This window comes from Pseudophryne corroboree, chromosome 7, assembly GCF_028390025.1.
Source record: "Pseudophryne corroboree isolate aPseCor3 chromosome 7, aPseCor3.hap2, whole genome shotgun sequence".
Classification (NCBI taxonomy): Eukaryota; Metazoa; Chordata; class Amphibia; order Anura; family Myobatrachidae; genus Pseudophryne; species Pseudophryne corroboree.
The window spans coordinates 363,213,614-363,227,186 of NC_086450.1; the positions used below are offsets into that span (position 1 = coordinate 363,213,614).

General features: G+C 44.0%; 1 protein-coding gene across 2 annotated transcripts in view; it reads right to left on the minus strand.

Moving 5' to 3' along the window:
• BAIAP2L1 (BAR/IMD domain containing adaptor protein 2 like 1) overlaps positions 1–13,573 on the minus strand; it is a 183,070-nt gene that overhangs the window by 27,539 nt on the left and 141,958 nt on the right. For both annotated transcript variants that reach the window (XM_063934503.1, XM_063934504.1), the window contains exons 4-7: positions 4,176–4,237; positions 3,286–3,357; positions 2,118–2,255; positions 924–1,076 (exon numbers count right to left, since the gene is read on the minus strand). In XM_063934503.1, the coding sequence (XP_063790573.1) occupies positions 924–1,076; positions 2,118–2,255; positions 3,286–3,357; positions 4,176–4,237 (425 nt within the window). The remainder of the gene's footprint in view (positions 1–923; positions 1,077–2,117; positions 2,256–3,285; positions 3,358–4,175; positions 4,238–13,573) is intronic.

Genomic DNA, 13,573 nt, shown 5'->3' on the forward strand with positions numbered 1-13,573 from the left:
AGTGGGGCTGTGTGTATACAGCTGTGACCCCCTGTGAGGGGTGGGCAGCAGCATAGGGTGGGGGGCGAGGTAGCGGCTCCTCTATGGGGATTGGGTGGTTGACTGAGCAGCACTTAAGATGTGACCTCCCGATCGTTGCAGCAGCTTTACAAGCCATTTATTGGCCAACGCTCCTGTATGGGCACAGCGTGCTCCCCTATACAATGGACGGCCCGTTCTCCCGATATAGAGGTAACAGGCCGAAAATTGTATAGGTGTCTACCTACCTTTAGTCACAGATCTGGGAAGAAAAGGCAAAACAGAGCTCGGACACGAGCACCCGTACCATGACTACTACCGGGTATCATTAGATATACTATAGAGTGTAAGCTTTGCGAGCAGGGTATCATTAGATATACTATAGAGTGTAAGCTTTGCAAGCAGGGTCTTCCTACCTCTATGACTGTTTGTTATTACCCAGTTTTATTTTACCACTGTTGTTTCCAATTGTAACGAGCAAAGGAAATTGCTGCGCTACATAAAAAATTGTTCATAATTATGCTTAATCTGCAAATTTATACACATCTCGTACAATTCCCTGGGCTACAAAAGTACTAATCTAGGGACCCTGGTAGACTGTCAGCATATTTATGTGCAGCTAAGATGTCATGCGCAATTGTGGAAAAAGTACATATAGCTACCTGTGACGGAGCGTCTAACACCATATGGCTCAAAGACACTTGGTGAATGAGGACACATCTGTATGCATACGGATATCTCACAATAACCACAGTATATGTATTTCTGTGCTCAATTTGCAATAACACACTCCATTAACGTACAGCACTGATGGGAATTGGGGAATGGCAAGTAATGGGATTTCCTCTCTATATTAATAAAGAGCTCTTGCCACAACTGCACACATTTATTATTAGCCATCTTACCTGTATGTGGTAGTAATTTAGATAATTAGCAAAATTACAATGTTTGTCCACTAGGAAGCAGAAACGTCTCTTTTCTTCCAGCAACGCTTCCTTGCAGCCCTCAGCTATAAATTTCTGGATGTCACTCTGGCGGGAAGTAATGGTCTTCAAGTACTAGGAGAAGGGAAGATAAAGAGACCTTTAGCTCAACGTCTCCTCTTTCAGAAGTCTAGATAAAATAAAAATACAGGCAACATTCAATCGAGTGGAAGTGCTGATGTGATGTCCTGCATTGTGGGTAATTACGGGAGGGAAGACCTTGCTCAAGCAAGTTTACTTCTGGTAAACCAGCGTTCTACAGTATTAGTGTACAAAGTTCCAATGGAATCTTGATGCTAACTGAATCTCCCTCAATAACAGGAGTATTCTATATACAGCCTATACCAGTGATTCTCAACCTGGGATGCCTCGGGACACTTGCAGGGGTGCCTTGGATTGGTGGTCCAGGACCAATTCAGTTTATTTCTGGTCAATGTAATAGGCAAAACCAGTGCTGGTGGCTGTCAATCATAAAATATGTGGACAAGCAGAAGCAAATCTTGTCCCTCACCACATAACTGAACCTAAGGATGACATATAAACACAATTTACTTAATTAATATGTCTTTCTAAATTTCTCGATAAGAAACTTAAGGCTAGGGGTGCCGTAAAAAAAAGTTCTGATACTCTCGTGTGCCATGGTGCAATAAAGTTTGGGAACCACTGGCCTTTACCATCAGACTTGCGCAGCTTAATCACAAAGCAATAGAAGAAAATGTGATTTGAAGATGATCAGCAAAGGCTGGTTAATATGTGACTGAGTTAGCATGTGGCTAGAGGCACATCCCCAATGCTGGTTGTCTGATTATCACTGATCATGTCTTATTTGTCCTACAATCATCTGCCGCCCACACCTTATTTTAGTATAGTACAACTCGGAAGTTCTGACCAGCCGGCCCTAGTGCAGAATACTACCTAGCACATTGAGTGTGTGTACTAGCCTGCTTCCCCAAAGTGGTAACATGCAGCTTCCCTCACTTTCTGATTTGTACTAACCGTGTGTAAGATAAGAGCACAAACAAAATGAGTTCCTGTATGGAGAATAATTTGCATTTGTGAGGGTTTTATCATGAGGCCTTCCCAGAAAGGCAATAACTGTCATATTACGCCACAAACCTCTGTCTCCTTCATATCATATTTTGTGGCATTTTTCGTCCCTTGGCTTTTTCTCCTGAGTTTCTTCAGTTCTGCCTCCGATTTCTCCAGCGAGTCCATTTTATGTCTGTGTTCTGTCTGGTATCGTTTTAGAGTGGCCTGGAGATAATTAAATGGCAAGCTTGGGTCAACTGTAAAGTGCAGATCCACACAGCAATTGTCCACATTGGCCCCAGGCATTTTAAAGAGCTTATGTCAACAGGTCCACTGATGTTATGTAATGATATGACAACTTTTGACTCAGCACTGTTTGTTCAATCTGCCGTATTGCGAGCAACAGAATTAAAGGACAGCCGTCAAACAGGTACTATGGACAGATCTCCCTGGTCTAAACGCTTCCAAAATAAAGGGCCTCTGATGGGATTTTCTTCAGTGCTTTGTGAAGAATGTAGTTCTAAAAACCGAAAAGAAAAAAATACCCTGACAAGACTCCCTTTTGCTCAGGACAGGGCAGCGAGTTTGTATAATCTATACTCTCTAGGATCAGCATCACCCTGACCGCAAAGTAGAGGTAGCAGGCACAAGAGTGACCATTGTGGAATCTGATCGCATGACTCAGAAGATGAGCTAGACTATCAGACAGAAAAGAGACAGGTACCAGAATCACTACAGACATCACACCTGACAGATGGGAGACGTGTAAACGCTGCTCATGATATGCAACTTCAATCAATAAATTAGTTAGAAAATAACAGCAGTCATCTGTTTTACCATTCAGCTGTATATATCGGCAGGGCCACTCCTGTGCACTGCCAATCACTGAGGTGGGCCCAGCTTACCTGACTTATAACCCCCCCTTATTGTCACAGAACATTACGACACAGACCTACATTTAAAGTCCCATAACCATAGGAAATTATCTACAAAAGAGACCACCTTCTTTTATACAACCAGCCGACTCTACAGGAGGGGCTAAAGCTTCAAATATCGCTTGCAAATAAAAATGAACAGAACGCAAAGTTTACTATACACAGCAGAAAACACCACAAAGCAATAACATTTACACCGGTTGGATGATCATATAAATCAACAGCTGTAGAGAAGCAAACATAATGCATAGTTCTATACAAATCAAAAGGGATGAAAAACAAAGGGTCTATGTGCTGTTCAGGATAATAGACAGACTTACATTCATATATTTTACATCTTGCTCCGTCTTCTTTTCTAACTCTGCAACTATTTCTCTGTGGAACTTCCGGAACTGTTAGAATATGAGATATCAGCATAATTACGTCAAAGAAAACTGTATCTACAAGAAAGAAACATTTACAATAGCAAGAACAGATGTAATAGCAAAAAGCAAATAAAACAAAACAAATGTGCTGTACAACATGCAGGCAGTTACCTCGGATTAGTTGAGTGCAACTTAAAAAAAAAATATATATGGTAGGATCCCAAATGTCAGTATACCACTGGTCTGGGACCAAAGCAGTGTCAGACTGGGGCATGAAAGGCCCACCAGGGTAATGCAGTGGTGGGGTCCATGCTTTGGGGTGTGGCCAGCCAACTCAGAGGCTTGGCTAACTATTTGAGCATGCATGGTCTGGCCCCCTTGATAAATATAGCGCATGCATTATAATGTATCAGATTAATAACAGCAATGCCCTGTAAAAGATACACCACAGTCCTGTGCAGTACAATATAACATTTGTATAATGAAAAATTAAAGTGCACAGTCTGGAACATGATCCCCAGAGGTTGGGGTGGGCCCTCAAATAATGGGGCTCGCCAGGGGTTTCCCCTACACCCCTGTGAGTCAGTCCAGCCCTGGACCCAAGCAGAGGTAAACTGTATACATGCCAATCTTGTAACCCCAAAACAAATTAGGAGACCCCACATGTTGTGCACCTCTGGTTTATTGAGCACGCGTTAGGGTTAACTCCATGTTATTAGGTAACCGTGCTTAGGGGGAGTAAGTGACCAGTTGTAGAACAGCTGTGAGCAATTCAAGATTGAGAAGAGTTTAAACTATATGGAGACTTTCTGCTTAAACAATATTTTTATGAAAAAGTTACGTACATTTTCTTCGAGGCTTTCATTTAACTTTTTGTGTACACTAGAGATATCCAGGAGGACCAGACCTGTTAATAAAAAATAAATAAATAAATACCAAATCTACATGTAAACAGAAAATAATTTTAAAAAGTTTCTGATTATCTGAAAATTACAATACATTTTATATATTTGTTCCCATTTTTCTTATGATTCAGGTTATATTACTCTAATCACAATTATAAGTTCCCAAGCCAGCATTTGCATTTCTGCAGTTTTTGCTACTGTATGCAAGAAGTAACTGCAGTGCAGCGCGTATTTCATACTTTAGATATACAGATGTAAATAATAATAATAAATGCATGTTTAATAACAGAGGCTACAATATTTCCTGGTAATGAGTCATTCTTTGTTTACAGATTTGGACTATAGGGCGTTGCACTAAAACACAAATGGTACTTCCAAGTACGAGATAGGATACTGGTTGCTGAAGCCATAGCATAGCCACTGGGGGCGCTGTTTCCCTAGATTGTTTGGCTGCTATTGCAATTGCCACTTACTGTACATGCCAGCAGCAGCCACATGATAATAGAACAGAGGTTAGGAGTCTGTGGCTCTCCAGATGCTGATAAATAATAGTACGAGATCAAATCAGTCTTATAAAAAAATCAGGACAATACTATCCTCTGATAATAATGACAGGGTTCTAGAGGACACGTGGGTTGTATAGGAAATATGAGTGCCCATACTACATGCAAGAGGATTAAGTGAACACCTCCTTTTGTCTACAGAACCCAGTTACAATACTCCATGTCTAGTATTAGAGTTATGTAAGGTATCACAAACAGGACATAAAAAGGGTAGGTTGCAACAAATAATAAATACTCTTGGCTCGGAGAAAGGATTACTCTACCTACAATAGAAATTCCTCTGACCGGACAGCCCACAATGACCGCAGAGTGTGTCTGTACCATGTTATCACAGCACCTAGACTGGGAATGCACTGCACCCTCTCTCCAGCATGGGAACCATAGAGAAGAGTGTGTCATGCAACATACTACATGATTTCTATTGTGAAAGCAGAAATGTACATTAGGAATGGATGGTAGGTGGATACAGAGAGGAATCCGCAATCGCACGGAGCAAGCCGCAGGCAATAGCAAATTATTATTCGGCATTGTGAGTCAGTTTGATGAGAGTTTCATTTTTCAAATAAGGGTTTTATTACTCTCCACAAAACAAGGCCACCAGCAGCAAAGACCTAAGTACACGTCTCTGCTCATTTCACACCTGCTACAACAGGAACATTAACGAAGGATCTAACACAAAATGTAGAAAGCAGATAGACATCCTCTGCCTCCCAGCCACTGGAATGTGATGGACACATCACCTGCTTTCTGGTGTTTATTTCTATTTCCTCTTTTACCTCACCTGTTGAAAATGAAAAGTGATCGTCAAACTAAAGTGATCAGGAAGTCAAGTCGCTTATACTGGCTCAGCTGCTTCTTGGCTTGTGTAACCTATTATGTATTTTTCCATAACAATTGAATGCTAGATGAATATTTAAGGCCCTGCTGGCACATGGACAACTCTTGGCGTCCTATGAGCCTCATTTCACATAAGAAGCTTCCTAGAACCAATGCAACTACACTGCTCAAAAAAATAAAGGGAACACTAAAATAACACATCCTAGATCTGAATGAATGAAATATTCTTATTAATTACTTTGTTCTTTACATAGTTGAATGTGCTGACAACAAAATCACACAAAAATTATCAATGGAAATCAAATTTATTAACCCATGGAGGTCTGGATTTGGAGTCACACTCAAAATTAAAGTGGAAAAAAACACTACAGGCTTATCCAACTTTGATGTAATGTCCTTAAAACAAGTCAAAATGAGGCTCAGTAGTGTGTGTGGCCTCCACGTGCCTGTATGACCACCCTACAATGCCTGGGCATGCTCCTGATGAGGTGGCGGATGGTCTCCTGGGGATCTCCTCCAAGACCTTGACTAAAGCATCCGCCAACTCCTGGACAGTCTGTGGTGCAACGTGGCGTTGGTAATGGAGCGAAACATGATGTCCCAGATGTGCTCAATTGAATTCAGGTCTGGGGAAAGGGCGGGCCAGTCCATAGCATCAATGCCTTCATCTTGCAGGAACTGCTGACACACTCCAGCCACAGGGTGGTCTTCTGTTTGCCGGCGGTCGGGCTCCCGGCGCTCAGTATACCGGCGCCGGGAGCCCGACAGCCGGCATACCGACACTTATTTTCCCTCGTGGGGGTCCACGACCCCCATAGAGGGAGAATAAAATAGTGTGGCGCGCGTAGCGCGCCACCGTGCCCGTAGCGTGGCGAGCGCAGCGAGCCCGCAAGGGGCTCATTTGCGCTCGCCAAGCTGTCGGTAAGCCGGCGGTCGGGCTCCCGGCGCCGGGATGCTGGTCGCCGGGAGCCCGACCGCCGGCCAGCCGTAGTGAACCCCCAGCCACATGAGGTCTAGCATTGTCTTGCATTAGGAGGAACCCAGGGCCAACCGAACCAGCACATGGTCTCACAAGGGGTCTGAGTATCTCATCTCGGTACCTAATGACAGTCAGGCTACCTCTGGCGAGCACATGGAGGGCTGTGCGGCCCTCCAAAGAAATGCCACCCAACACCATTACTGACCCACTGCCAAACCGGTCATGCTGGAGGATGTTGCAGGCAGCAGAACGTTCTCCTTGGCGTCTCCAGACTCTGTCACGTCTGTCACATGTGATCAGTGAGAACCTGCTTTCATCTGTGAAGAGCACAGGGCGCCAGTGGTGAATTTGCCAATCTTGGTGTTCTCTGGCAAATGCCAAACGTCCTGCACGGTGTTGGGCTGTAAGCACAACCCCCACCTGTGGATGTTGGGCCCTCATACCACCCTCATGGAGTCCGTTTCTGATCGTTTGAGTAGACACATGCACATTTGTGGCTTGCTGGAGGTCATTTTGCAGGGCTCTGGCAGTGCTCCTCCTGTTCCTCCTTGCACAAAGGCGGAGGTAGCGGTCCTGCTGCTGGGTTGTTGCCCTCCTATGGCCTCCTCCACGTCTCCTGATGTACTGGCCTGTCTCCTGGTAGCGCCTCCATGCTCTGGACACTACGCTGACAGACACAGCAAACCTTCTTGCCACAGCTCGCATTGATGTGCCATCCTGGATGAGCTGCACTACCTGAGCAACTTGTGTGGGTTGTAGGGAGGTCATACAGGCACGTGGAGGCCACACACACTACTGAGCCTCATTTTGACTTGTTTTAAGGACATTACATCAAAGTTGGATCAGCATGTAGTGTGTTTTTCCACTTTAATTTTGAGTGTGACTCATGGGTTAATAAATTTGATTTCCATTGATAATTTGTGTGATTTTGTTGTCAGCACATTCAACTATGTAAAGAACAAAGTATTTAATAAGAATATTTAATTCATTCAGATCTATGATGTGTTATTTTAGTGTTCCCTTTATTTTTTTGAGCAGTGTATTTAATACATATAGAAAGTGAAGAAGTGCTGTATGTGCAGTATGGGCCACTATTATAAGCACGGAACACCACTGCTGTTTGATACACTGCTTATAAATTTCATCTGTAAACAACGTCAGGATTAACCAGGAGTCAGCAACCAGCATTTGTGGAATTAAAAATCCAAGCGAGCCCTGCTTATGCGCTTTTCCTCGGACATTTTGGGTCGTTAGGGCAAAAAAGAAAACTCTACAGTGAGCTAAATATCATACAGTAACACAAATTATACTACTCCAAGGTGCAGAACCACTGTGGTCTGGTGTATGGCAACTCCGCACTGTAAGATACACAAAAGCAGCTGAAAAAGTGGAACAGCCATGCCACTGGAGACTTAACCTAGGCGGCAGCATACCTATATTATGCATTGCAACTGTCAATACGTTAGTCAACTTGATGCCCCCAGAATGCCATCTGAATTGTATTGTTAAAGAGATAGGTAGGAATTATAATTATGACGGTTTGTCTTCCACATAATAAATACACCATTAGCTTATAACAACCTAGTGCCTGATGCACAGTGCTTAGTGAAGGACTAAATAACAGCAAATACAGCATTTAAAACCAAACAATACATTTATTGTGTCGGTCACTAGTTAGCGTGGCCGGGCCTTTAGGAAACGACAGCTTTCTCCTGTCCTTCAGGATTGCTTCGATAAAGAGCTACAACCACACATATAGAAGAAACATGCCCTCATGGCATGCAGATATCTAACGCCACTCTAGATGCCAACCAACGGCATGTCCGCCATATTGTTTTTTTTTAACCTTGGCTCCCAGTGAACCTTCATACACCTTCCTATAACTTTATCTTTTTTAATGCACTACAAATGTAAACAACATACTGTATATGGCATTACGTGCAATCAGGGCCTTATTCATATAATGCACGATTGAGTAATAGCAATTTCTGTGTTCCAGTCATCCAACCACAATTCAGTTTAACATCAGTACCGTGCCTTCAATTCTTATTTACTTGTCCATTTAGTAGTAAAAATGGGACATATTTTGCTTGAAGAAGCAAGCTGAGCAATACTCGCTCTCTTATTATCTCCGATATCATCTTCTTTCAACTTCCCAGGCTCACATGAAAAAAGTCTATGAGGTATCTAACTATGCAATATTGTAATAATGGAAATGGAGAGGCAACCATTGTCTAGATCTCCAAAGAAAAGGCAAATATGTGCTGAAAGGACAATTGTGTGGGGACGGCACAGCGTCTGAACAACCACAAAGAGCAGAGTATACTTCAGTATGTTTATTAACTGTACATACATCACCTGGGGATAAGCAATGCAGCTTCTGGAGTAACCTCTAGTTCATAATCAGATTAAACAGTCAGAATGGGAATTAAAATCTTTCATAAGATTAACATTTTGAGCAGGTTGTAAAAATGTTCCACTGCCTTCTATCCGCCTGCTTGTATACATGCATTTTATTAACCCTTCTAGGTGCCAACACGCTGGATAAGGGTAAATCCATTAAAAGCAGCAGAGTCCAAGGACTTTCATAAGCCTATGAAAGAGTTAAATTCATTTTGCACTTGAAGTGCTTACTAGGAAAGAATATGGATTATCACTAGAGCCACACAGTCAGTCAATCACTTTGCTAACCATAGAAAGCCTGCAGAGGAATGGCAGGAATGAGCTTTTCCTTGTTTCTTTAAATCTTACATGACAGAAATTCACGGAAGCTATAAATATTAGAGATGAGCGGGTTCGGTTTCTCTGAATCCGAACCCGCACGAACTTCATGTTTTTTTTCACGGGTCCGAGCGACTCGGATCTTCCCGCCTTGCTCGGTTAACCCGAGCGCGCCCGAACGTCATCATGACGCTGTCGGATTCTCGCGAGACTCGGATTCTATATAAGGAGCCGCGCGTCGCCGCCATTTTCACACGTGTATTGAGATTGATAGGGAGAGGACGTGGCTGGCGTCCTCTCCATTTAGATTAGGAGAGAGAGAGAGAGATTGACCTGAGGCTGATACTGTAGAAGAGAGTGCAGAGTTTAGTGACTGACCACAGTGACCACCAGCAGTGCAGTTGTTTTATTTAATATATCCGTTCTCTGCCTGAAAAAAACGGTACACACAGTGACTCAGTCACATACCATATCTGTGTGCACTGCTCAGCCCAGTGTGCTGCATGCCTGCATCATCTATGTATATATTATATATCTGACTGTGCTCAGCTCACACAGCTTATAATTGTGGGGGAGACTGGGGAGCACTGCAGTGCCAGTTATAGGTTATAGCAGGAGCCAGGAGTACAAGACAGTCACATACCATATCTGTGTGCACTGCTCAGCCCAGTGTGCTGCATCATCTATGTATATATTATATATCTGACTGTGCTCAGCTCACACAGCTTATAATTGTGGGGGAGACTGGGGAGCACTGCAGTGCCAGTTATAGGTTATAGCAGGAGCCAGGAGTACATATTATATTAAAATTAAACAATGCACACTTTTGCTGCAGGAGTGCCACTGCCAGTGTGACTGACCAGTGACCTGACCACACTGACCACCAGTATAGTTAGTAGTATACTATATTGTGATTGCCTGAAAAAGTTAAACACTCGTCGTGTGACTTCACTTGTGTGGTGTTTTTTTTTTTATTCTATAAAAAACTCATTCTGCTGACAGACAGTGTCCAGCAGGTCCGTCATTATATAATATATATACCTGTCCGGCTGCAGTAGTGATATATATATATTTTTTATATCATTATTTATCATCCAGTCGCAGCAGACACAGTACGGTAGTTCACGGCTGTAGCTACCTCTGTGCCGGCACTCGGCAGTCCATCCATAATTGTATACCACCTACCCGTGGTTTTTTTTTCTTTCTTCTTTATACATACATACTACTACATCTCTTTATCAACCAGTCTATATTAGCAGCAGACACAGTACAGTACGGTAGTTCACGGCTGTGGCTACCTCTGTGTCGGCACTCGGCAGTCCGTCCATAATTGTATACCACCTAACCGTGGTTTTTTTTTCTTTCTTCTTTATACATACATACTACGACATCTCTTTATCAACCAGTCTATATTAGCAGCAGACACAGTACAGTACGGTAGTTCACGGCTGTGGCTACCTCTGTGTCGGCACTCGGCAGTCCGTCCATAATTGTATACCACCTAACCGTGGTTTTTTTTTTCTTTCTTCTTTATACATACATACTACGACATCTCTTTATCAACCAGTCTATATTAGCAGCAGACACAGTACAGTACGGTAGTTCACGGCTGTGGCTACCTCTGTGTCGGCACTCGGCAGTCCGTCCATAATTGTATACCACCTAACCGTGGTTTTTTTTTCTTTCTTCTTCATACATACATACTACGACATCTCTTTATCAACCAGTCTATATTAGCAGCAGACACAGTACAGTACGGTAGTTCACGGCTGTGGCTACCTCTGTGTCGGCACTCGGCAGTCCGTCCATAATTGTATACCACCTACCCGTGGTTTTTTTTTCTTTCTTCTTTATACATACATACTACTACATCTCTTTATCAACCAGTCTATATTAGCAGCAGACACAGTACAGTACGGTAGTTCACGGCTGTGGCTACCTCTGTGTCGGCACTCGGCAGTCCGTCCATAATTGTATACCACCTACCCGTGGTTTTTTTTTCTTTCTTCTTCATACATACATACTACGACATCTCTTTATCAACCAGTCTATATTAGCAGCAGACACAGTACAGTACGGTAGTTCACGGCTGTGGCTACCTCTGTGTCGGCACTCGGCAGTCCGTCCATAATTGTATACCACCTAACCGTGGTTTTTTTTTCTTTCTTCTTCATACATACATACTACGACATCTCTTTATCAACCAGTCTATATTAGCAGCAGACACAGTACGGTAGTTCACGGCTGTAGCTACCTCTGTGTCGGCACTCGGCAGTCCGTCCATAATTGTATACTAGTATCCATCCATCTCCATTGTTTACCTGAGGTGCCTTTTAGTTGTGCCTATTAAAATATGGAGAACAAAAATGTTGAGGTTCCAAAATTAGGGAAAGATCAAGATCCACTTCCACCTCGTGCTGAAGCTGCTGCCACTAGTCATGGCCGAGACGATGAAATGCCAGCAACGTCGTCTGCCAAGGCCGATGCCCAATGTCATAGTACAGAGCATGTCAAATCCAAAACACCAAATATCAGTAAAAAAAGGACTCCAAAACCTAAAATAAAATTGTCGGAGGAGAAGCGTAAACTTGCCAATATGCCATTTACCACACAGAGTGGCAAGGAACGGCTGAGGCCCTGGCCTATGTTCATGGCTAGTGGTTCAGCTTCACATGAGGATGGAGGCACTCAGCCTCTCGCTAGAAAAATGAAAAGACTCAAGCTGGCAAAAGCAGTAGCACCGCAAAGAACTGTGCGTTCTTCGAAATCCCAAATCCACAAGGAGAGTCCAATTGTGTCGGTTGCGATGCCTGACCTTCCCAACACTGGACGTGAAGAGCATGCGCCTTCCACCATTTGCACGCCCCCTGCAAGTGCTGGAAGGAGCACCCGCAGTCCAGTTCCTGATAGTCAGATTGAAGATGTCAGTGTTGAAGTACACCAGGATGAGGAGGATATGGGTGTTGCTGGCGCTGGGGAGGAAATTGACCAGGAGGATTCTGATGGTGAGGTGGTTTGTTTAAGTCAGGCACCCGGGGAGACACCTGTTGTCCGTGGGAGGAATATGGCCGTTGACATGCCTGGTGAAAATACCAAAAAAATCAGCTCTTCGGTGTGGAACTATTTCAACAGAAATGCGGACAACAGGTGTCAAGCCGTGTGTTCCCTTTGTCAAGCTGTAATAAGTAGGGGTAAGGACGTTAACCACCTCGGAACATCCTCCCTTATACGTCACCTGCAGCGCATTCATAATAAGTCAGTGACAAGTTCAAAAACTTTGGGTGACAGCGGAAGCAGTCCACTGACCAGTAAATCCCTTCCTCTTGTAACCAAGCTCACGCAAACCACCCCACCAACTCCCTCAGTGTCAATTTCCTCCTTCCCCAGGAATGCCAATAGTCCTGCAGGCAATGTCACTGGCAATTCTGACGAGTCCTCTCCTGCCTGGAATTCCTCCGATGCATCCTTGCGTGTAACGCCTACTGCTGCTGGCGCTGCTGTTGTTGCTGCTGGGAGTCGATGGTCATCCCAGAGGGGAAGTCGTAAGCCCACTTGTACTACTTCCAGTAAGCAATTGACTGTTCAACAGTCCTTTGCGAGGAAGATGAAATATCACAGCAGTCATCCTGCTGCAAAGCGGATAACTGAGGCCTTGACAACTATGTTGGTGTTAGACGTGCGTCCGGTATCCGCCGTTAGTTCACAGGGAACTAGACAATTTATTGAGGCAGTGTGCCCCCGTTACCAAATACCATCTAGGTTCCACTTCTCTAGGCAGGCGATACCGAGAATGTACACGGACCTCAGAAAAAGACTCACCAGTGTCCTAAAAAATGCAGTTGTACCCAATGTCCACTTAACCACGGACATGTGGACAAGTGGAGCAGGGCAGGGTCAGGACTATATGACTGTGACAGCCCACTGGGTAGATGTATGGACTCCCGCCGCAAGAACAGCAGCGGCGGCACCAGTAGCAGCATCTCGCAAACGCCAACTCTTTCCTAGGCAGGCTACGCTTTGTATCACCGGTTTCCAGAATACGCACACAGCTGAAAACCTCTTACGGCAACTGAGGAAGATCATCGCGGAATGGCTTACCCCAATTGGACTCTCCTGTGGATTTGTGGCATCGGACAACGCCAGCAATATTGTGTGTGCATTAAATATGGGCAAATTCCAGCACGTCCCATGTTTTGCACATACCTCGAATTTGGTGGTGCAGAATTATTTAAAAAACG